We start from the raw sequence: 24,904 nt of genomic DNA on the forward strand, positions 1-24,904 counted from the left end.
TTAGGAACACTGTCAATTTAATGCATGAAGGGTTTTGACTGTCGTGCCACAGTTCTCTTTTATAGTCCTGACTCAGTTTCCCTAATTGTTCTACCTCAGTTTCCCTGAATTGTTCTGCCTCAGTTCCTAATTGTTCTGCAACAGCACCCCTCCCTCCTGAACAGGATGATCCAGATAAGAAGAAATACCTTCTATCGTAAACATTTTGACCCCAACCCTTCCCTACTTATCAGAATGTCTCCCCCAACCCTGTTAGATCCAATAGATGACAGTCCTGTTTCCTCTCTCAGCGCTCTGACGCCACTCCTGCCTCTGTCTACTCCTGTTCCTGAGCCACGTATATATATGAATTGAGAACTCACAATGTGGGCTGGATTCTTGGAGACCATGGATCCATTTGGTCCCAGGAAATCTCTCACTTTCAAATAAAATAACTTTCTTATCTCTAACTTGCCTCAGTTTCTCTGGCACTACATGACAACTAGACTAGAAATCCTGATAATTTGTTGTGGGATTTCAGGAGTTATTATACAAGAAGATACTTTTGATATCTTTCTCTAAATATTTAACTTTCATTAGAGGAAACAATATTTATCTTAACTCTAGGATTTTTTTTTTGGGGGGGGGACGGTATTTTGGACTCTCAGAAGACTACAAAGAGATAGAACAGGGTGATTTGAGCAATTTTCCAATCAACACAGTGAAATAACAAGGTGTGAATCATTAGCTGCAATAACTGAAGGGCACTTCCTCATGGAATGTAAGCAAATCCACTAGCAACTGTTTAAGTTTCAGAAACTGCAGCTGCTTCCTGATGAACAATTGGCTGAGAATTAGCCAGCTCTCTTGATTATCTTTAATAGTTGACTTAGGACTTCCTCTTAGTCTTTTTCCCTCTGGTCTTCTTTCAAAATTCATCAGGATGGAGGAGTGGAGATATCTTACTTTTTCCTTACTCTCTCCAAACTTCCTTGCCAGCATCCCCACACACAAAACAAGAGATGAAGGTGACCGATGGCCAAAGCAAATCAAGGCAGAATTTCTGGCATGAAGCCTGAGAGGGAGGTTGAAAGTTAGAAGGGAACTTAGAGGTCAATAAATCACAAGATCACAGGTTTATTATTATTTCATGACCTTCATAAGGAAATTGACACTTGGGACAGTTCGATGGCACAATGAATAGGAGCACTGGACCTGAGAATTATCAGCCTTAACATTTCCTAGCTATGTGACTCTGAGCAAGTCACTTAACCCCAGTTGCCTTGTCAAAAACAAACAAACAAAAAAACAAAAAAACAAAAAAAAGGAACAAAAAAGGAAATTGAAACTCAGAGAAGTTAAATGCCTTGCCCAAAGTTGAACTGTGGTGAGTTGGAGATTTTGAAATTAAGATCACTGATTAAAAATATAGCCTTCTGGTGGATGGACCCCAAATCCCGTATGGAAGAGTAAGAGTTTTGAATTCTCTGAGAAGTATGATGTTAGAATCTAGCCTTCTAACTTAGAGAAATGCAACTTCCTTTTTGGGCAGCCTTGGAAATCGCCTTATGGGTAACTCTAAGCTTGAGAGTTTATAAATTCAAGAATTTGACTTCTAGATCTTCCAGAAAAAAATATTTTCTGATGTGCTATATTACTAGGATACTATATTACTAGTTATTTGATTACTTTATGCTTTTCTCTATCTAGTTATGAGCTAAGTGAATCCTTTGTGCCTTATGCATTTGTGTGGTGAAATAAACACTGTCCTACAGTTCAAATGTACTTAGCACCTTAGGTATTTGTCCAGGAATTGGGAACAACTATCACTCACATTTAGAAAACCTAGACCCAGAAATGACTATATTTAGAGCAGGGATTCTCAAGCTTTTTGGATATGTCTTTAGTAGTCTGGTAAAGCCTACAAACTCTCAAGAATAATATTTCTAAATGCATAAAATACATAAGAATATAAGAAAATATATTTAAACTCTCTCTCTCTCTCTTTCTCTCTCTCTCTCTCTCTCTCTCTCTCTCTCTGTGTGTGTGTGTGTGTGTGTGTGTGTGTGTGTGTGTGTGTGTGTGTGTGTATTTTTTCCCCCCCTTAAGGAACAAGTTTCCAGACCACAGGCTAAGACTCTCTGATTTTGAGGTTTTCCTGGAACACTACAGATAAGGGCAATTAACCAAAAAAGAGACCTAGAACTGAGCCTGTTCCATATCCATACAGAGTACTTTTTGTTGGAGGGGTGCCCTAGGATTTGAATCATAAGTTTGTTCTACTTTAGAAACTTGAAGGACAGTAACAGGTGCTATGACCTAGAAAAATAGTAATCAACCAAAAGAATGGTAGTGATACAATCTGAATCATCAACTGTTTTCCATTATATGTGCTTTTACATACTCCATTATAAGGAACTGTTTGTATTAGGGCTGGATGTTGTCAGCTTAAGTACCCAAACAGGAAATGTGATTGCACTTAGTAGAAGCAGCAGGTAAAGAGTAATAGCAAATTATAGTTGCTTCTCTCGGAATGAAAATAGAGTTTTCTGAATAAGGCAGGATGAAGTTTTGTGATTGCAAAGGGCTAAGTGAGAGAGAATGGAGTACAACAATTATTGAATAATTACTATTAGGAATTAGACTAGGAGAAACTCAGAGGTGCTGTGGAGTGGGGAAGTAGATAACTTCTGACAAGAGTCTGTATTTGAACTCAGGTCTTTTTGACTTCAGACCTAATGCTCTGTACCACTTACTTCTTCTATGGAGCTCTGAAGAAGTGGGGTTTGACTATGGTTGAATCTAAAGTTGTTGAGACTAAGAAGGGAAATTTAAAAGTGTCAAGTTATTAAAAGATGATAATTGGTTAGAAAAATTTTAGATGTAAATAATCTGAAGTATATTTTTAAACAAGAGGCTAAAACTTTTATAGTAGTATAAAGAATAAGAGAAATTCTAAATGTGTGATGTTTGTATTTCTGCCACAGCTGAATGACTATTATCTTTGTGAGCTAACCTCCTTCTAAGAGAAGATGAAATGACTCATAGAATGCCTGTCCACATTTTATGTTCTTAGGAACAATAAAATGTTCCAGAAGGAAAAAGAAGTAACGTTTTAATAGAAGGAAAAAAGAGGGGGAAGTGAGATTTAGAAAGGGAGACTAGACCCTTCTTTAGATGTTGGAAAGTTGAAGAATTATACACAGAGAAAAGAGAAAGAAAAAGATGGCTGTACAATTAGAACTTAAAAAGAGATTTGAAACTCTTTCCAGATGGATATAGATCTGGACCCAATATTAGGAAGACTTGAATTCAGATTCAACCTCAGTCCACCCAATGACTTTAGATAAGTCATTTAATTTTTGCCTGCCTCAGTTTCCTCAGCTGTAAAATGGTGAAAATAGTACCTACCTCCCAAAGTTGTTGTGAGGATCAAATGAGTTCAACTTCAGAAGAACCAGCTGGGGAAAGCACACTGTGATATCCATTGTTCTAGAAAAGATTTCTTGATTTAAAATACTTGGATTAGTACACTCTTGGTCTTAGCAGCTCAAAATGAATTAGCAAAATGATATGGCAATCAAAAGAACTAATGTGATCTGGGCACACTGAGAGTCACCACTTCTGGGAACAGAAATGCCATCATTAAATAACGACATGGATAAGCCAAAGATTGTCTAGAGGACTGGGATCAGGATGGTGAAACAGTGAAAGTCCTTAAATTCATGTCATATGAGGATCATTTGAAAATACAATGGATAATTAACCTGGATTAGTGAAGTCTTCATGGTAACATGAAAACTATCTTCAAGTACTTGAAGGGCTAACATATTGGAGAGATATTAGACTACTTCTATTTGGTCCCAAAGGACAAGAAGCTTTGGATGATAATTGCAGAGACCAATTTTGTCTTGCTTTTAAAGGAAAGGTCCAGAAGTGGAATGGAATTGAACTTCCTTGAGAAGAAGTGAATTATTCCTCCTGAAAGGTCTTCCATAAAAAGCTAATTACAACTTATGTGATATTTTATAATAGGATTCCTCCTGTCTATAATTCCATTCCAATTCTCCAATTCTATCCATCTAAGAACAGTGTTCATGCATAACTGTCCTGATTCCCATCTCCCTTCTTTAATGCCATTTCTCTTAACTGAAATACTTTCTCTATACTTTTTTAATCATCTAAATCCTCCTGCTGATTCAAGATCTAGCTACAGTCGTACTTTTTCTATGATGGTATGCCTTAACTATCTTGTCTCTGAATTTCTACATATTTGACACTATAATTGCTTCATGTGTGTCAATGTTGCTTTCTCACCTACTTTGTAAGTTCCTGGAGAGCAGGGAATACATCTTTCATTTAACTGAGTTTAAATTATTATACTCGTACAGCATTTAGCTTAAAGATGAATACTTATTTAATTGGATGATTCTTACCTTGGTCATGAATAGAAACCAAAAAAGGCAGGAGGAGGGTGAAAGGAACAAATGACTAACTAGTGAGAATAAAAGGGGGAAAAAACACAAGAGTTTGGAGTATTCATGAAATAAAGAATAAAATACTATGATAACTTAGAAAAATTCTTGGTTATTTAGGCTTAGTTTTTTGCCATAGATTGTTTCTGCTCTAAACACGCTCACTTCTCCTTGCTAATAGCCCCCCTCCATTTTTTTTTCTACAATCTGCTTTGAAACTTGCATACTAGAAATGTCCATCTCCCATGTTCCTCCTATATGCTTATGGTGGCAGAAGTGGGCAACCAGTTAGAATTTCTTCATAAAAATTTTATTTCTTTCTTCCTCTATAATATTTGTTCCTTTTGCTTTGTTCTACTTTGGATTTCTTTAGTAATTGGCTGTCTTAATATGTAGACTGACCTTGTCATGAAGTTAATGTGGGGATATGATCTGCATCCAAAACGTGGGGAGAAGGAATTCTTTTACTATGTGAGGATTAAAATTATCCCACCTAAAATAAAAAATATTGAGGCAGAACTCTGAACCAAAGGCACTTTGTACTAAAAGGTCCATGGTACCCTCCAATGAAGTGAACCTCAGATTTTCCTCACAATCTGAGATTCCTCCTTCCAAGGCTCTATTTTTATAGGGCTACATGTCCAGGTATTTAAGAATAGCTATACTAAAACAGAATAATTCCATCAATTGATATATGAGGCATAAGCTAAAATAAGCAAAGTAATATGTTAGCAGGGTCACAAGTTGGATGAAACAAAAAATATCTGCACACAAGATTCACAGGCCTCTCCTTAGGTTGGTTGGGCAGGAGGAAATGGTACAAACTATCATAGTCAGTGACCTAAGTGATCATAAGAAGGTCACTTACTCCTATTGGATAAGAGATTGACATGGAGGTACAAATATTTTGGGGGACTTCTATAAAGTTGAGTCACCTCTGTAATGCTGGACTTGATTACCAAGATAAGAAAAAATAAGAGTAGAGGACCTTTAGTTAACTTTATTTATTTATTTATTTATTTATTTATTTATTTATTTATTTATTTTTACTGGATCAATACTTTTTTTTTTTCCTAGTTTGTGAGGACTTTTTTTTTCTTTATTTATAAATAATAATAAATAAAATAAAAAATAAATAAAGTTAACTCTCTATAATAAGGCAAGTGAATTTAGAATCTGCCATTCATAGCTCTGGGGCTTTCTATACAGAACTTTGATATGATTATATAAAATTGATTAATACTGACTGAAATACAGTAGGAGTACAAATGAATTATTTCTCATACCTGCCCTGGTGGAAAAGATAAGACTCAAGTTATCTGTCATATTGATTAGTAGTAATCAGATAGTTGAAGATTGGAATATCAACTTCCTTATTTCTCCTGCCATCATCTATTTTAGGGTTTCTTTCTGGAAAAATCCAATGAATTCTTTCTATTTTTCACTTTGCTTTTTGTTTTAAGATGCTCTAAGATGTCAATTTTCATAATTTCTTGAAATATGGCATTCAGACTTTTCTGTGGGGCACAACTTAAACTATTTTTTAATTTAATTTAATTTTTATTTTATAATTATAACTTTATTTTGATAGTATATATGCATGGGTAATTTTTTTTTACAACATTATCCCTTGCACTCACTTCTGTTCTGATTTTTCCCTTCCCTCCCTCCACCCTCTCCCCTAGATTGCAGGCAGTCTTATACATGTTAAATATGTTATAGTACATCCTAGATACAATATATGTGTGCAGAACCAAATTTCTTTTTGCACAAGAAGAATTGGATTCAGAAGGTAAAAATAACCTGGGAAGAAAAACAAAAATGCAGTTTACACTCATTTCCCAGTGTTCCTTCTCTGGGTATAGCTGATTCTGTCCATCATTGATGAATTGGGACTGAATTTACTTTCATCAGAATACATCCTCATATAGGATTGTTGTTGAAGTGTATAATGATCTCCTGGTTCTGCTCATTTCTTTTTAAAAATTTTTTTAAAATTTTTACAAAAATTTTATGCATAGGTAATTTTCCAGCATTGATAATTGCAAAAGCTTTTGTTTCAACTGTTCCCCTCCTTTCTCCCACCCCTTCCCCCAGATGGCAAGTTGACCAATACATGTTAAATATGTGAAAGTATAAGTTAAATACAATATATGTGTATATGTTCAAACAGTTATTTTTAAAAATTTTATTTATTATATTATTATTTATTATATTTATATTATTTTATTTACAAAAAGGATTAGACTTTGAAACAGTGTACAATTAGCCTCTGAATGAAGTCAAAAATATAGGCAGACAAAAATATAGGGATTGGGAATTCTATGTAGTGGTTCATAGTCAATTCCCAGAGTTCTTTCGCTGGGTGTAGCTGGTTCAATTCATTACTGCTCTCTTGGAACTGATTTGGCTCAACTCATTGTTGGAGAGGGCCACATCCATCAGAATTGATCATCATATAGTATTGTTGTTGAGATATATAATGATCTCCTGGTCCTGCTCATTTCACTCAGCATCAGTTCATGTAAGTCTCTCCAGGCCTTTCTGAAATCATCCTGTTGGTCATTTCTTACAGAACAATAATATTCCATAACATTTATATACCACAATTTATTCAGCCAATTCTCCAATTGATGGGCATCTATTCAGTTTCCAGTTTCTGGCCACTACAAAGAGGGCTGCTACAAACATTCTTGCACATACAGGTCCCTTTCCCTTCTTTAAAATCTCTTTGGGATATAAGCCCAGTAATAACACTGCTGGATCAGAGGGTATGCACAGTTTGATAACTCTTTGAGCATAGTTCCAAATTGCTCTCCAGAATGGCTGGATGTATTCACAATTCCACCAGCAATGTATCAGTGTCCCAATTTTCCCACATCCCCTCCAACATTCTGCATTATCTTTCCCTGTCATTCTAGCCAATCTGACAGGTATGTAGTGGTATCTCAGAGTTGTCTTAATTTGCATTTCTCTGATTAATTAATTAATTAATTAATTCTTTTCAGATTGCTAGAAATAGTTTCAGTTTCTTTGTCTGAGAATTGTCTGTTTATATCCTTTGACCATTTATCAATTGGAGAATGGCTTGATTTCTTATAAATTAGAGTCAATTCTCTATATATTTTGGAAACAAGGCCTTTATCGGACTGTAAAAATGTTTTCCCAGTTTATTACTTCCCTTCCAATCTTGTATGCATTAGTTTTGTTTGTACAAAAACTTTTCAATTTGATATAATCAAATTTTTCTATTTTGTAATCAATAATGACCTCTAGTTCTTCTTTAGTCATGAATTCCTTCCTTTTCCACAGGTCTGAGAGGTAAACTATCCTATGCTCTTCTAATTTATTTATAATCTCCTTTATGTCTAGGTCATGAACCCATTTTGACCTGAGCTTAGTGTATGGTGTTAAGTGTGGGTCAATGCCTAGTTTCTGCCATACTAATTTCCAATTTTCCCAGCAATTTTTGTCAAACAGTAAGTTCTTATCCCAAAAGCCAGGGTCTTTGGGTTTGTCAGACACTAGATTATTGAAGTTATTGGCTGTTTTTTTCCCTTTGAACCTAACCTATTCCACTGATCAACTAGTGTATTTCTTTGCCAATACCAAATGGTTTTGATAACTGCTGCTTTATAATATAATTTTAGATCTGGTATAGCTAGGCCACCTTCATTTGATTTTTTTTCCCATTAATTCCCTTGAAATTTTTGACCTTTTGTTTTTCCATATGAACTTGGTTGTTATTTTTTCTAGGTCATTAAAATAGTTTTTTGGGAGTCTGATTGGTATAGTGCTAAATAAACAGATTAGTTTAGGTAGTATTGTCATCTTTATTATGTTTGCTGGCCCAATCCAAGAACATTTAATGTTTTTTCCAATTGGTTAGATCTGACTTTGTGTGGTAAGTGTTTTATAGTGTTTTTGTTTTATAGTGAGAAGAACTCTTTTGGATTCCCCCCTCCACCCCCTTAACTCAAAGTACAATAATATCTTATACATGGCAATTAACACATATGCTTCCTAGCAGAATTTAAGCCTGGACCTCAGCCCCTGGATGCCCTATTAGCTTGTGTTTCTCTCCCTGATCATAGATTACTGAACAGTCATCCTAAGATGTATATTTCTAGTCTGAAAGACAATCTTAATCAGTTTGAGAGATTGTAAGTTCCTAAATTTTACAGTTAGGGCTGATTGGCAACAGGAAGTATTCTGCAGTTACATTGAGAGAAGATGACCACCCACAGGAAAATAAGACTAATCTGTGCTCTGATTTGCTCAAAAATATAGAATTTTGCAAAATTTTTCACACAATGCAGAATCAAGATGAAATGACCATTCAACAGTCCTATAAAGATATATATATATATATATATATATATATATATATATATATATATATATATATATATATATATATATATATATATTTCAGATTTTGATGTTTTAAGTTTGGCCTTTGAAGAGAATGAGAAAAGAATTATAGGTTATTATCTCATGTTTTTAAGGCTTTACTAATCTGTACTAATAAATTTTTTGTGGTTTTTGCATTTCTTTTGTGAAGAGGAAATAAATAGTTGTCTAACACCTGGTCTACATTGCATATACTCCTTTTTGAGGTTGCCCTAGACTTAAGTCAAATCTCACACTTTTAAAGTGATGATCCCCAGAACTCCATAGTCAGGGCTTCAAAAGCCAGAGAGTGCAAGAAATAGCTTGACCCTTCTCTTTGGAGCCATGCTCTTCCAAGATTTACTTGTACCTGAGCCTTGGGACCCTTTCATGGGAAAGGGTATCTCACAGCCAGCCAACATGTTTGTTTTTATGGTATGATGTAGGTTTGAGTGTGTACATGTATATTTAGAATTAGCATTATGGTGTGGTGAATATTTTGTTGGTATTGGACTCAAGAAAAGCTTAGTGTAAATCTTAACTCAGAAACTTGGAGTATGGAAGCATAATTTAAACTCTCTGAGCCTTAGACAATTCTATAAGTCTACAAGTAACAGATGACTGGTTCTATACCTTGGTGGAAGGAGTTTCCACATTGATGAAGTTATAGGTCCTTGAAGCATTCACATTCATATGTATATGGAAATTTTATTCCAAATTATAACTTTACAAAATTTAGAAGGCCTCCATACATATACTAATTTTTTATGGGACAAATTAAGCTAGAGCTTTCTTCAGTAGGAATTGCTTTTAATCATGTAACAAAGAATTTAGTGGGGATATTAAATAATTTTCTACTATTTCTAACGATTCAGTCAAATATTTGCTATGGGAATGACTTGCTTACATGACTGTAAGTCAGTGTTTATCTAGATTAAACCAGAAAATTTGAATAGGTTTTGCAGTTTACAAACATCAGCAAGAAATCCCTGGCATTTTAGTATGATATGAGTTGTATAATTCCATTATTAAATAAGCATGAATCAATAATATATAGCTAGTATTAAAGACAATGCAGAATGATTCCTACTTGATGCTTAATTACCTCTTAACCTTTTCTAAGTTTCCTTAGCCTCTTAAAGAGTGAGTGTGCCATATTGAAGGCAAAAAGACACTTTTGTCATTGAATCATAGTACTTATTTTCCTTGTGTCATTGCATAGAACCCTAGACTTTTTCTTTCCACTAGAAGAACACTTGTACAAGGGAGTTTTATTTTTATCAAAGGTTTGATTCACAGCTATAAGAAAATAATAGCCCCATCAAAGTGTCTTTAAGTCAACAACATTTTGTTTATACAGAAAGTCAACAATGGCCCTAAACTGCCCTGACGCTGAGTTTTAAGTCTATCAGTCTGTTTGTCTCTTTTTCTTTCTTTCCAACTTTCCTTTTCCTCCCTCCCTCCCTTCCTTCCTTCCTTCCTTCCTTCCTTCCTTCCTTCCTTCCTTCCTTCCTTCCTTCCTTCCTTCCTTCCTTCCTTCCTTCCTTCCTTCCTTCCTTCCTTCCTTCTTTCCTTCTTTCTTTCTTTCTCTTTCTTTCTCTTTCTTTCTTTCTTTCTTTCTTTCTTTCTTTCTTTCTTTCTTTCTTTCTTTCTTTCTTTCTTTCTTTCTTTCTTTCTTTCTTTCTTTCTTTCTTTCTTTCTTTCTTTCTTTCTTTCTTTCTTTCTTTCTTTCTTTCTTTCTTTCTTTCTTTCTTCCTTCCTTCCTTCCTTCCTTCCTTCCTTCCTTCCTTCCTTCCTTGGTGGATGGTATAGACAACTTTAGAAATCTGACATTGTAGAAGATAGAGAGCAAATGAGAGTGAGAATATATGAGGGTAAGGTCACATATCTTAGAATAGGTGAAAGCTAAATATATTTGTAGTCTGAGGCAAATGAGACAGAGCAAATGAGTGGGGGACTAGCTCTGTCTTAGAGTTGCTCTTTAAGCCATTAAGCAATCTCTGCAAGATGAATTAAACTGAAATAATTTTCCCTGCCTATCAAACTCCACATTCCATGCAAACATCTTCCCCAAGCTTATATTGAGCATTGCTGGGACAGGCGATATAAACCTGAGTCCTTTGATTATGAAGTCAGTGCTCTGAACCCACATTCTTTCCTTCCTTCCTCCCTGCTTTAATTTCTCCCTTCTTCCCTTCCTCTTCATTTGTTCAGATGTGTTGTTCTGATTTTCTTCTTTTTCATGGCACAAGTAGCATTATGTCTGACTGTTTGGAGTTTCCTAATCTATGCAAAAGGGTGTGCCTTCTTTGCCACACCTCTGGACAGGTGTTGAACTGAGGAATTTCAAGAAACATCCTGGTTATAAAGTCTGGCATCCCCATGTTGAGAATAACTTCACTTCATTAAAAGCTGAGGGTAAGACTTTGGATGGCTGGAAACAAGTAGGTTCTAACATTATTTTTTTTTCTTTCTGGCTTAGTTCAGACGCAGAGTAGGAAAGCTGTGTTCCTTCTGTAGAGTGAAGAATGGTATTTTACTTTGAGACTTCTGATTATGTAAATATATCTAGTCACTTGATGAACTGCTTCTAGAAATATCATATTTCTTGCTCAGGAAACTATTGTATGAATGCAGTTATTCACAAGAGAAAAGAGGAACAAATCACTCTTCAATCTTCTTGTCACTGTTATTGCTCATCCTCAACTTCAAAAGAGAAGCTGGCTAGGGGAAAATATTCAGACGTGAAGTGTAAATGTTTTTACTTATGTCTTAAGGGGACATTGATTGGAGTTTTTTCCCCTTATATTGTTATTATCAACAATATCATTGTTGGTATGTATTATAAATAGTATGTGACATAAGGAACAAGTTGTAAGTTATTTCCCATGTACTATATAGCATTAGTTTAGAATTTAGTAAATGATATAGTAGAGGGCCTAGAAGTACTAAATCCGAAGACCTGGTTAGAATCTCATTTTTGCTTTTAATAACTTGTGTGACTCTGGACAAGTCTTATATTTCAAGAATGCTGGGGGGGGGGGAAATTAAGTTTCAGAAGAAGTTGTTAATCCTATGAATTTATGTTTGAATTAATATTTTGCTTTTTAAGCATAAAAAGGTGATTATTTTATATTATTATCATCAGTTTTGAGATAATTTAACCTGTGAAGAATGACCTGGCTTTAACATTAGAATTCAGTATATAAGGCATCTCTGTTTGTGTTAAGAGTGTTCCTTAGACTTGTTCTTAAGATATATATCCTTTCTACCATGTTTAACATATATTGGACTACTTGCCATTTAGGGGAGGGTATGAAGGAAGGGGAGGTGTGGAAATTGGAGCACGGGGTTTTGCAAGGGCTAATGTTGAAGAATTGTCCATGTATATGTTTTGAAAAATAAAAGCTTTAATTAAAAAAAAATAAATTAAATAAATATATATATCCCAGGGGCAGCTAGGTAGTCCAGTGGATAGAGTACCAGCTCTGAAGTCAGGAGGACCTGAGTTCAAATCTGGTCTCAGATACTTAACAATATATAATATATTGTTAGTAATTATATATTGTAAGATAATCGGAAAGAAAAGCACGGAGCAAGCAATAAGTGATTGGACTTTTTTTTTTCTTTTCCTTTTCATTATTTTGGGTTTTCACACACAGTGGTATTATGGGAAACCCATTGTACTTTCATGAGTTGGTTATTGTAGCTGTTTTGAGAGAAAGGTAGATATTTATTGGCCAACTGTATATGTGAAAAGTTATTTATTCCACATCTTGTCTTATTAAATAAGCACATAATTAACTTTATTGTCTGTGTGAATATACTGTATACTGTACATCATCCCCTTATCTGAGCCCAACCTCAACATCTTGTTGCATGTTTGTTTTAAATAAAAAGGTAACAACAAGCATTTATTAAGAGCCTATTATTTTTATTATAGTTTTTGAACAATTAGACTACAATATATCTAGTAGATCTATTTCTACCCCTGAATATTTCTTTACAATACTCTGTACTGACTATCCTGTTTCTAATATTGCTTAAAATCAAGTATTACTGGCTCATTTGAAAATATTGTTCCGATAACATCTATGCTTGTTAGGTTATTTGCCATTTGAACAATATTTTCCTCTGAAAATTTCTGTGGGAAAATTCCCACAGAATCAAAATGAAATAAATAACTCTTAGTAGTGAATTAAGAAAGAATCAAAATTGTTTTTCTTCCATTAATCTGTGGAGTGTGCCATTGGGGAGAGACCTTAAGATGGGAGAATTAATAAGTAGGCAATAATTGGGTTTACTCCTAGGGGGGAAAAAAACACTGTATGCTGTGCACATACATTTGTGTGTATATGTATGTATATGTGTATGTATGTAATAACAGAGTGAAAAGAAAGACAGTTCTGTTCACAATGGCCATGTATGTATGTAATAACAGAGTGAAAAAAAAGAGAGTTCTGTTCACAATGGCCATGTCTTCTTTGTGACCTTAAACATATCCCTAAATCTACCAGTGCTTCCATTTTCTATCTACAAAATGGAATAAGCCACATGCTCTTTTTCTGCTTATTGATCCCCTCTAAAGAAAGTATACCAACCATTCCATACAAGAAATTATCGATATAGATGTCATTAAACTATAGGAAAAGAAATAATCTCATTTCAGTCTCTATCTTTTCTAGTGACTGAATGGATCCCTCAAATTGCTTCAAACAAAACCCAAGCCAACACTATACTGCAGCATTTGACTAAGAATTTCATAGAAGAAAAGAATCATACTAATTCCACCAGAGCCTTGAAATTTCCAGATGAGACAAGTGCTACTTGGTATATACTTACCATCTTTGGTATATATGGCATCATATTTTTCTTTTTGTTGGCCAACAATATCCTCCAAAATGAAAAGCGCTTGGAAGATATTTATTATCCAAATCTCACATCTGAGCTAAAAAGAAAGAGCTTCAAGAGAAACACATCAAAACCAGCTCATTAAATATGAATTTGTCCAGTTTTGAAATAAATCAAAGCCATGAATTGAGGAATAAAACATTTTTAATTGAGATAATAAGATAGTAAACTTGCCACTCTGTGGGGTGTCTCATGAGTGCAAAACACAATGAATTTCCCAACTTCAAGACCCATGCAAAAGCTTCTCATACCTTTAGGTGGAGAGGGAGAAGAATTATGAAGTAGCAAGATGTAGTCATAGGATCCCAGTGACCCTTGGAAATCCAGGCAAGGAAAACCACTTTATACTGGCTGTTTTGCAGTTTGTGCTATGAATACCAGTGGAAAGGGGCAAGAAAAAGAGATTGAATTACAGCTTAAATTAGGTTCCTCTAGGTGGGAAGGATTTAGGGCTCAGCTCAACAGAATTAAGAGTAAATATCTGAAGAGTAGGAATGTAAAAATATTACTGAAATTTTGACATTACTAGGATCTTTAAGGGAGTAGCAAGTAGTATTAACATTTTTCCATTATTATATTAACAATTATATCAACATTTTCTGTCATTCCCCATTCTGATTCTGAGAAGGCAAAGTTTTCTCAATGAATCACTAATTGGTATGACAGTCAATAATATTCGGAAAGGAGAGAGAGATTGATCAATTCATTGACAAAAACTTCAGCAAGCAAGCAGAACAAAATAGAATTCAGAACAGAGAAATATAAGAAAGACATAAAAAGGGAAGAATTTATTTCATTGGAAGCAAAAGGGAAGGGTAATCCACTCCTTTTTGTCCATTTCACCAGTTCATCATATCTTAGGGTGTGGATATCTCATAAAGTTGTTCGGTTTCTAACATCTCTTAATGTATCCTCTGGTATCTTAGATCAGTTTCTCGGCTGATTTGCTCCTCCAGTTCAGGCCACCCACAGATATTACTTTTCTGTTAGCACAAAATAAATCTTAATACACTTCACGTTTGGCCAATAATCAGGTCAGATATTGAGAATTAGCTCAAAACTTATAGCTCCAATAAAAACATCAAATTAGAAAATTATAGACCAGAGAATTTGCATTTTTGCATATTTTTTGCTGCTCCTAACCTTATATAAACTAGATATTTTACCAACAACAGGTAAGGAAAAATCTATGGGGATCTGATTTATAAAATTAGTCCTTTTAGTTATGAATTTGGTATCTGCCAACAGTTACATAGGCTATAAATCAGCATAGATTCCACCATCATTTAACTTTTAGTGTTCATTTATTTCATTCTTCACGTCAAATTCAAGTTCCAGAAGAGGAAGGAACTTCAGTTTATCACCTGTATCTGTCTTGTGATGTGGATTAGATAATTCCAGATTGATACATTTAGAAAATTCAAGTACAAACATGGAAGGAAATTCTGAACCTAGTTCTTATATTTGATATATATAATTATCTAATTTTATTAATGATAAATCCATTATGCTCTGCACTCATAGGACATCCCTTGGGGTAGCAGTTTTGCTACCCTGTTACCTCAAGTAAAGATGCTTTATTTTTCAATTCATGACAGTATTTCAGCACTTGATAAGACAGTGATGCCCTGGAACAGATCTAGGTGAGAATGAGACCAAAGCAGGGAAACAGCAACTTTTAACCCTAAACAGAAAGATAATCAAGCAGTCTAAAACAAGCATTAAATAGCACACTCCAATGACTATTGAACTTGAATGTTGATCATTTCTGGAAAATCATGTCTCAACTAAAGGCTTATTGATTTGGGATGATTAAACAAACCTTGGGGAATGGAAGTAGGGGAGAGGTCCCTTTGTCCTCCACTCCATAATGGCTGACCAAAGTAGTGGGAACACTGTTTCAAAGATGTGGCAGATAACCAAAAATAACCTACTCAATGTACTTTTAAAAAGCCCTTTTTGTCTCTTTTCCTTTGACTCAGTATGTGACAAGTAGCTTTCCTTGCTTGGGCTTCCCATGAGGGATAGAAAATAAACTACCCTTCCTCAACTCCAGCAGAAAAAGTGAACTGAAATCACATGGCAAATACCACCTGTGCTGATTTAAACAGATCTACACCTGGACTTTTGAACCTCAACTGCCTCTTTTGCTTTATATTCTTTTCCTAGTGACTGAGCAGTACTTTTGGGTGCAGGCAACCCCAGAGGCAATATTGTTAGTTTAAGAGGTCTGAAGATCTGAGGTCCCTCAGAAAGAGCTGACTTGACATCAGGAGAATTTTTGCATCAGAGAAGATGACCATGGACAAGGGGAAGAGTTCCACTCTTGTCTAGGCGTACCAGAAGATATGGACCTTGAGAGAATTGTTCACAGCACAGAGTAGAGATGGAATGCAAATCGTTTATTCAGCAGTCCCAAACCATCTCATATTTTTATGTTAAATTTCAACCTCCTGGAAGAATATGAGAAAAGTTAGTTATAAATGTGATGCTTGTTTAACTCTTTCATTAATGTGAACTTATAATTTTTTGTGTTTTTTAGCTTTTCTTGTGTGGAGGAAATAAAATAGCTGTCCTTAACTGGATTTATTGTACACTAAGTAACTTTCTATACCTCTTCCCTCATCCTATTTTCAGGAGACATCAGACATGAGCCAAATTAGGGCTTTAAGAAATTTTCCTCAGAGATCTGAGGTAGAAGTATATATAAAAAGGCAAAGAATAAAAAAAAAAAGTCAAAGAGAACAAGAAAAAGGCCTAGATTCTCTTTCTAGAGAGTCAGGCTCCCCTAGGACTGGGGAGTGGGGTAGGGGATATATCTAAAGCTGAGAGGATTCCTGGAGGGAATAGAGGGATAAGCACCTTGGCCTGTGAAGTCTGAGTTAGTTCCCTGTTGACCCACAATCGGCCAGAGTCAGGATCAGCAAAAGTCCTTGGTCTTTAGGGGGAGAAGCAAAGGAGATTGGCGAAACTACTACAAGCTCACCACCTACCTACCTCCCTTTCCTTGCTCTCCTCCAAAGTGACTCTGGCTTGTCTTACTCCACCCCTAATCCCTCCTACAATTATCTGTATACACCAAAAGATTGAGCCAGCACAGAATAGTGAAAAGGCCCATTTTCCAAGCATATGCTAAATAGAGTATTGTCCAACAGGTAATTAGCCTTAAGTGCTTAGTTGTCTGATTCCAGTGCACCTATTCAGAGTTTCAGCCCTTTACCTTTGCCATCTAGTCTAAAAGCAATTCTTCCTATGTTATTTATACAGAAACTTTTGAATAAGAAAACTTTCTTTACCTATGCTGTTGGATACCTCCCCCTCAACTTGAAGTCTTAGAAAGCTAAAAATACTATAGCTCTGAGTCTGTATACTTAGTCTTTTTTGATAATATCATAATTATCAGCTGGCAACTCCTTGAAATGGCTAGGGAAGGAGATAATAACTTGTTTTCCTTTGCTCAGCTTCAGTGAGAACAAGTTTTGAAAAAAACATATGTCAGAATGATGGATGGATATGGTATGTTTATATTGATAATAGGGTTGGTCCTCAGCCAATCAAAAGTGGCTTTTTCATTGGAAGATAGAGACTAACATTAGAACTCAGGTGGAGCATACAACAACCCCCAGGAAGTGCAGAAGAATTGTAGAGACCCTAGAAAGAAAGATAATAATTGAACCTGACTTAATTAGACTCAAAGTAAGTGGGTATGGCTGAAAGATCTTCAGAGGGATCTCTCCTCTATGCTTACTTTATCTTGGTTATTTCACTAACAGGTAGTAAAGTGGTACTACTTTAATTTTCTCTTTTATTTATTTATTTGTTTTATTAAAGCTTTTTATTTTTAAAACATAATGCATGAACAATTTTTTAACATTGACCCTTGTGTTCCAAATTTCTCCCCTTCCCCTCACTGCCTCCCCTAGATTAAGCAATCCAGCATATTAAACATGTACAATTCTTCTATACATATTTCTACAATTATAGTGCTGCACAAGAAAAATCAAATAAAAAAAGAAAAAAAATGAGAAGGAAAACAAAATGCAAGCAAACAATAACCCAAAAAAGTGAAAATATTATGTTGTGATCCACAAGTACCTACAGTCCTCTGTCTGGGTATATATGGCTCTCTTCATCACAAGATCATTGGAACACTCATCTCATTGTTGAAAAGAGCCACTTAATTTAGGATATTATCTTTAATTATTTATTCTGTTATTATATCAATATTGTTTTTTTTTTTATTGTACCTTTTAGGTAGCCCAATTATTCTTATTTTTTCTCTTTTCTCTGTTCTCCAGATCTGTTATTTTTCTTATGTCTTTAGATCTTTCCAGATGGATGAAGGAAAAAAAGTGGTAATAGCAATGTTCTCTGTCTTGCTTTCTCAAACTATGTATAGCTTTCTCTCACATCTTACATCTGATAAAGTCTGGCAAAGCCTTGGGTAAAAATAACCCAATTTCATCCTATTTATAGGCATAGTGGGGAAAATAATAATTGTTATTTATTTATTATTTTATTTATATTGTTTTAACCTAGCTTTGTATGACTGGAAATGATCTACTTCAAGGCTGTAGGAATAACTAAGTTCAGAGGATTTCACATTCAAAAGGCACAGACTTTAAAAGGTGAAATACAGAAGTTTATTATTCCTCAGAACCTTGATTTAAACAGGATATAAAAAAAGAGAAAATTAATAGCATAAAATTAATGTGCAATTAACAAACACAGTGATCACCAGGATAATATAATAAACAAACAAAACAACCTACATCATCACTACTACAAGGAAACACCAACATCTGAATTCCAATAGCTGGAAGAACCGGGGTCATAGCTATCAAGAGTCTCAAGTGGGAAACTTTGTTAGGCAAGTGGTACCCAATCTCCTAACTGAGTTCTCCAAGTCCCTTTCCACTAAGAGGATTTTATAGTCAAAGAAGGCACCATGCTAAATATTCTCAGTTGATACATGACCCTTGGGACATAGCAGCCTCCGCTTAGGTACAGGAATGCTCTATCACAAGAGGTCCTATCAACAAGAATATTTGTTTATTCCTTTAGGCAGATTATGTTTACTCCAAGCACTGGCCAGATGTCCAGGGTAAACACAGACCTAGCATAAAGAATGTTCACTAATCAAGGGACCAGGAAGATGGCCATTCTTCCTAATGTTTCTTGAGATCTATTAGATAACTGGGAGCATGTTCCAAAGTTCTCAGCAAATAAATTTACACAAAGTCATAACTGAGACTCACTGGAATTCCTCACTAGGATTCCTTACAAAAAATTGCAGTAGAAGTGATGCTGACATCAGAAACACATAAGGGAAGTCAGAGACACTGTAAGAAACACTTACATCCTACTCAGGTATGGTTTGGTATCTGCCCACCCAGATCTTGAGCTTACCAAAAAAGCTTGTGTTTTGGGTTCTCCAATATCTTACATTTTGGTTTTTGCCCAAATTTTATCAAATGTTTATACATATTTGCTGATATACATCTCAAGCAACCTTACCCAAAAAAATGCCTTTTTCTGTAAACTGTCTACTAGCTATTTGCTAGCCACCCAGCTGTTTGTCCTTACACCTTTGCTTAATAATTATATCAGTGGTTCTCAAACTTTTCTTCTCAGTATTCCTTTACACTATTAAAACTTATTGAGGATCTGTCCAAATAATTTTTGTTTATGTGGGTTATATTTTATAGATATTTACATATTTTTACATATATAATTTTTATAAATGAATTTGTAGACCCTCTGAAAGGGTTTCAGAGACTCCTAGAATTCTTTGGACCACACTTTGAAAACCACTAATCTATATAATATAAACCCCACAGAGACTCAAAAGAGAATCCACACCTTTTTACACTTCTCTTGGCCAAATGATAGTAAAATTACTATTTCAGATTTCAGGATTTGTTTTTGACTGACAGAATACTTATGTCTCTAAGGTTAGCATTATGTCCTCAATACACAGAAGTCATTTTAAATAAATGAATTTTTATTTTTATAGTTCTAGTTGCCTTGTAGCTAGACTTACTAACCAGCAGTATGATTTTTGGTTTTCCCATATATATATATGTATGTATGTAGGTATATATTTGTCTGAAGCAATTGGGATTAAGTGACTTGCCCAGGGTCACAGAGCTAGTAAGTGTTAAGAATCCAAGGTCAAATTTGAAGTCAGGTCCTCCTGACTTCAGGGCTGGTGCTCTATCCACTGTGCCACTTAGCTGCTCCAAAGTCATTTTAAATAAAATTAGTCATTTGTATTGAGCTGGAAATTATTCCCTCCACTAATGTTATTATCAATGATAATCACTGAGCCTCTGAAGCTAAGTAAAAGGTATGAAACTCTTCCCAGAAGAAAACTTGAAATTATTAGGAGGAAGTAGCTCTTTGTCTTCTAAGGAATAATGATGTGGCTCTACAGGTGCTCTCAGGTGAAACTTCACCAATAAAAGTCTGAGGAAGAAGAAATGCTAGTGGTTGTAAGTGACTTCCTGTTGAGCAGTATTAAAGCAGTTACTTGTCTTCAGAACAGAACATAAGTGTGCCTTGTGGATAAGGCATATATCTAAGACATAATAAAGAACCTCCCTTTTAAGACTTGTTAAACCAGATGATTATGATACAATTTTAATGACTTAAAATTGGTCACAAATGATACTTCAGGACAAAACTAGAAAGCAGTGTTAACGATGAACAGAAATCTTGAGCAGTTATTTGTGTTGAGAGAAAAAGAGAGAAAGAGAGAGGAAAAAAAGAAAAAAAAAACCAAAAAAGAAGCCCATTAATTTGGGAACAGTAGGATAAAATTATGAAATTTTAACATGAAAACTGTACCAAAAGAAGTGATAAATGTGAAAAATTCAGAGAAATAAGGAAAAACCTAATTGAGGTTTATTCAGGTTGGAAGTTAAAACTCAATACAAGTTAAGGAGATGATAAGAGAGCACTCTTGATAAGTTCAAGTCACCAGGTATAACCAAATAGCACTTTGAGGATTTGAAAGAAATAGATGATATTTTTGCTAAATCACTGTCAGTGGTATCTGAAGCAAATTGAGTATAGGAGAGGTATCATAGAAATGGAGAAAGCAAAAGTCATGATTTTTTTTAAGAGAGGGAAAAGGGGAGATCTGAAAATTATATGGCAATGAGCTCAACTTTGACTCTTGGTGAAATTTTAGAACATATTATTAGAGGAATGATCATTAAATATCTAGAAAATGAAGTAGTCATCACAAAGCACCAAATTGATTTCATCATTTCTTGGCAAAGATACTGGAGTGATTTACCATTTCCTTCTCTAGTTCATTTATAAACATGGAAACTGAGGTAAACAGGATTAAATGAGATGCCCAGAGTCACACAGATAGTAGAGCTGGAAGATGAATCTTCCTGACCCAGGCCTGCCATTCTGTTCACTTCACTATTTAGCTGCCTCAGTAGTTAAGTAGTACAGTATGTAAGTTTGCTTGGTGTACAGGGGGTAGGAAAGGGAGTAACATAAGTAAGAATGAAAAGATAGGCTAAGGCCTTCTTCCTTTGTGGTGGCAAAACCATTATACTCAGCTTTCAATTCCTCTCTTAAGATATCATTCAGAGGGATCATTTTGTTAACACTGTGAAGAGGCAATTCCTTCAGATTTATTGTACAGCCCCCTGTCTGCTAAGCAAAACACATTTGCTTAGCAAAATTTAGTACCCATTAAAGACTATCCTAGAACCTAACTAGAATATTTCTTTAAGTCTTTTGTTTTCATATTCACATTCATTTTGGATATGGCAACCCACTACACTCTAAATAGGGAGAGTTCTCTTTCTTTTTTCTTTAAGGGGTGACATGTATAGACATTAATTGATACATGAGATTATTGTGAAAGTGATGTGGAAAATAAAGAGAAGGAGCAGAGAGTAGGGCAAGAAAATTTACTAGAAAACTACAATAGTACTTGTGGATAGTTGGTGGTGGCAGTAGTGGGGAACAGATAGGAAAGGTTGAATGTGAGAGATATCAGAGGCTGGACTGACAGAACATGGTTTCTAAATGATTACAGCAGATAATGATGCTCTAGTTTTAAACATGGCAGTCAGAGTAAATAGTACTAAAGGCTTCCTCCCTAATAAACTTAAAAGAAACAGATATTTGGAAGCAAAATAAGCTTGATTTTGAATCTGTTGGATTTAAAATGCTTGGGGAGACATTCTATTGGAGCTCTGAAAACAATGGTGTTTGATTCTTGGAAATAACCCAGCAGTAATAAAGGCCATTATGAGGTCATCATAATCCCACACTTACCAAGTCTCTGAAGATGTAACTATGCAAGCTTTCTCTAACACTTAAGAAACCACCATGCTCTACTTTGCAAATCCTCTCTTAAGACATATCATTCACAGGAACCACTTTGATAGTATTGTGAAGAAGCAATGTATCCAGTATATAAAAAGTCTAAGAAGCCTACAATCTGATGGATTTAAAACCATCTTTTTAGGGGAAACAGATATTCCTGAACATCTTGTCACAGGAGAAAACGTGGGGGATGAAAACTTCACACGTAACCCTATATGGAGTGTTGTACATGCTGGAAGCAGTCAAGGATGGGTTCCTTGGAAATACCGGATGTTCCTAAGAGATGAGCTGTGTACCAGACAGGAAGAGGGTCTTTTTCTTGAATTCTGCAATGTGGTGAAAAAGAACTATGGAAAATGTGTCATTGTGGTCAGAGAGAAAAAACAAGTAAATGACAAAAAGCAAGATGAAGTCACAGAGAATAAAGAAGTTCAATCATCAGTTATTGATTTAACCAGCATTTCATGTTGTCCCAAGATAGCCAAAGCTAGTGGACATGAGCTTCTTCCTCTTCCATCCCCTTACAATTACCTAAATCCTTTAGATTCTGCCTGGTCTTCTCTGAAATGGTTTATCATCAACAATAGGAAAGAATTTTGTTTGAGATCCATTGACAATGTCTATTCTTACCAGTATATACTTTTCAGTGACTTGATTGGGAAAGGAATTGAGAGGATGACACCGAGCAAATGGAAAACAGTCATTAACAAAGTTCGAAGATGGGAAAACTACTATCTTGGTAAATGCTCTTGAAGGAAACTCTCAGCAAGCGGCTGCCCTTCTCCTCCATTGGGACATTCCTTCACAACTAGAGTCTTTGCTTTCTTTTTTACCGGCTGCATTGCTCTGGGCCATTTTGGCACTAACCTCACATTCCAATAGAATACTAATGCTGGTAGAGCTCTCTGAACTTGGTGGTGGCTGTCATCATATCATTAAATCAAAAGAAATGGGAATATTTGGTTGGCTGACTTCTGTAACTAAATCTCTACAATCACTAAGTGTGGTAAGTTTGCTGGGGTAAAGATGAAGTAAACTCGCATATAGTCAATATTTACCATTTAGTCAGTATAGAGACAACTAAGAATTCTGGTGTAAAATCAGTTACAGGCAAGCACAAAGGATAGTTTGCCCACGTGCAAGCGTACTATAAAAAAGATAGCTCATATCCCTAAACTTCATATAAAGGTTAATTAATCAATCACTCAAATCCTTTCGTACAACTCATGTGAGAGAGGATTGGGGGTCATGGTTGTGGGGGAAGTTAGGTTATTCTTGTAACTTTGTCCTTTTAGAAAACACAAATTGATCTGCTGGGAAGTATTCAAAGGGCAATGAACTAGGATCAATCAAACTGATCAATCAATCAATCAATATTTATACAATTAATTTATGAGGGTAAAGATACGTTAGGGGCAGCTGTGTGGGTCCCAAGTCTAGAGTCAGGAAGACTCTTCTTCCTGAGTCAAAAATCTGGCCTCAGCTACTTCTTAGCTATGTGACCCTGGGAAAGTCATTTAACCCTGTTTACCTCAGTTCCTCATCTGTAAAATGAGCTGGAGAAGGAAATGGCAAACCACTCTAGTATATTTGCCAAGAAAACCTCAAATGGGGTCGTGAAGAATCAGACACAACTGAATAACAATAACAACAACAACAATACTTGGGGGGTAGATAGGTAAGGTGATACTTCCTAGCTGTGTGATCCTAGACAAGTCACTTTATCCCATTTATCTCAGTTTCCTCATCTGTAAAATGAATTGGAAAAGGAAATGGCAAAACATTTCTTTGCCAAGAAAACCCCAAATGGAGTCGTGAAGAATCAGACACAACTAAATAACAATAATAATAACAAGAAAGATACTTGGGGGTGGACAAAGTGGAACATTTCTGTGAGGAGGAAATATGCTGCCCAGTTCTCAAAATAAGAAAGCAAATTCCCAATCACCTGTCCTTTTTATTAGTGATTTTTCTAGGCTTTTCTTCTTCCTTTTGCTTCTTCAGGTCTTTTTTCATAGCTTTTTGGCATTTCCAGCCAAAGGTGGTTGGGAAATAAAAGAGGAGATAAACACAAACCAAATCATTCTAAGCTTTCTAGTTAAACATTTTCCCATTGTCAACTCAAGCTTGAGATGTTCAAAATAGGATTTATCACCCGATGCTGCTTCTCCTGATGAACTTGCTTTTTTTTATTATGGGCACTTTCTAACAGGTCAAGCTTCATGACCTTGAAGTTAAGAATTGAGCTTTTTCCCTCCTGCAGATGGCATATAAGAAATTATAGATTCTGATAGGCAGAATAGAGAAGGGAGAACCTTCTGGCATGGGGGACAGCCACTCCAGAGGCATGCTGTGTCATGACCAAGAGATGATGCGTCTCGTGTGAGGAAAAATAGAACAGTGTGCCTGAACCAGAAAATTCATGGAGAGAAGCAGCTGTGAAAATACTGGAAAGGCAGAAGGGGCCATTTATGAAGAGTTTTAAATGCCAGACATAGGAGTTTATATTTGATTTCAAAGGAAATAGGAAGCCATTGGAGTTAACTGAGTAAGGGAGTAACATGATCACTGCACCTGTGTTTTAGGGAAATGACTTTAGCAGCTGTGTGGTCGATGAATCAGAATGGTGCTCTCCCCATACATGAGGCAGGGAGACCAATTAGGAGGCTATTTCAGTAATCCAGGCTACAGATGATTAGAGCATAAGCTAGAGAAGCTGGTGAATAGAAGTGAATCAGAAATGTACAAAAGATATTGTAGAGAAAAACAAGATTTAGGGACTTAAGATA

General features: G+C 35.4%; 2 protein-coding genes across 2 annotated transcripts; both read left to right on the forward strand.

Moving 5' to 3' along the window:
* Positions 1–1,361: 1,361 nt before the first annotated feature.
* Positions 1,362–14,619, forward strand: SMIM34 (small integral membrane protein 34). Its single transcript, XM_074297354.1, has 2 exons — positions 1,362–1,448; positions 13,532–14,619. Coding segments are annotated over exons 1-2 (312 nt in total). The 5' UTR covers positions 1,362–1,447; the 3' UTR covers positions 13,843–14,619.
* Positions 14,620–22,053: 7,434 nt separating this feature from the next.
* Positions 22,054–23,065, forward strand: C3H21orf140 (chromosome 3 C21orf140 homolog). Its single transcript, XM_074300689.1, has one exon. It carries the CDS (start codon positions 22,119–22,121, stop codon positions 22,866–22,868), a length of 750 nt encoding a protein of 249 aa, XP_074156790.1. The 5' UTR covers positions 22,054–22,118; the 3' UTR covers positions 22,869–23,065.
* The last annotated feature ends 1,839 nt before the right edge of the window (positions 23,066–24,904 follow it).

The sequence above is a fragment of the Sminthopsis crassicaudata genome, chromosome 3 (assembly GCF_048593235.1).
Source record: "Sminthopsis crassicaudata isolate SCR6 chromosome 3, ASM4859323v1, whole genome shotgun sequence".
In the NCBI taxonomy this organism is placed as follows: Eukaryota; Metazoa; Chordata; class Mammalia; order Dasyuromorphia; family Dasyuridae; genus Sminthopsis; species Sminthopsis crassicaudata.

What these genes read in the sequence shown, in the direction of transcription:
- C3H21orf140 (XM_074300689.1), top strand. Translation starts at nt 22,119, where the DNA reads ATGCTCTACTTTGCAAATCCTCTCTTAAGACATATCATTCACAGGAAC.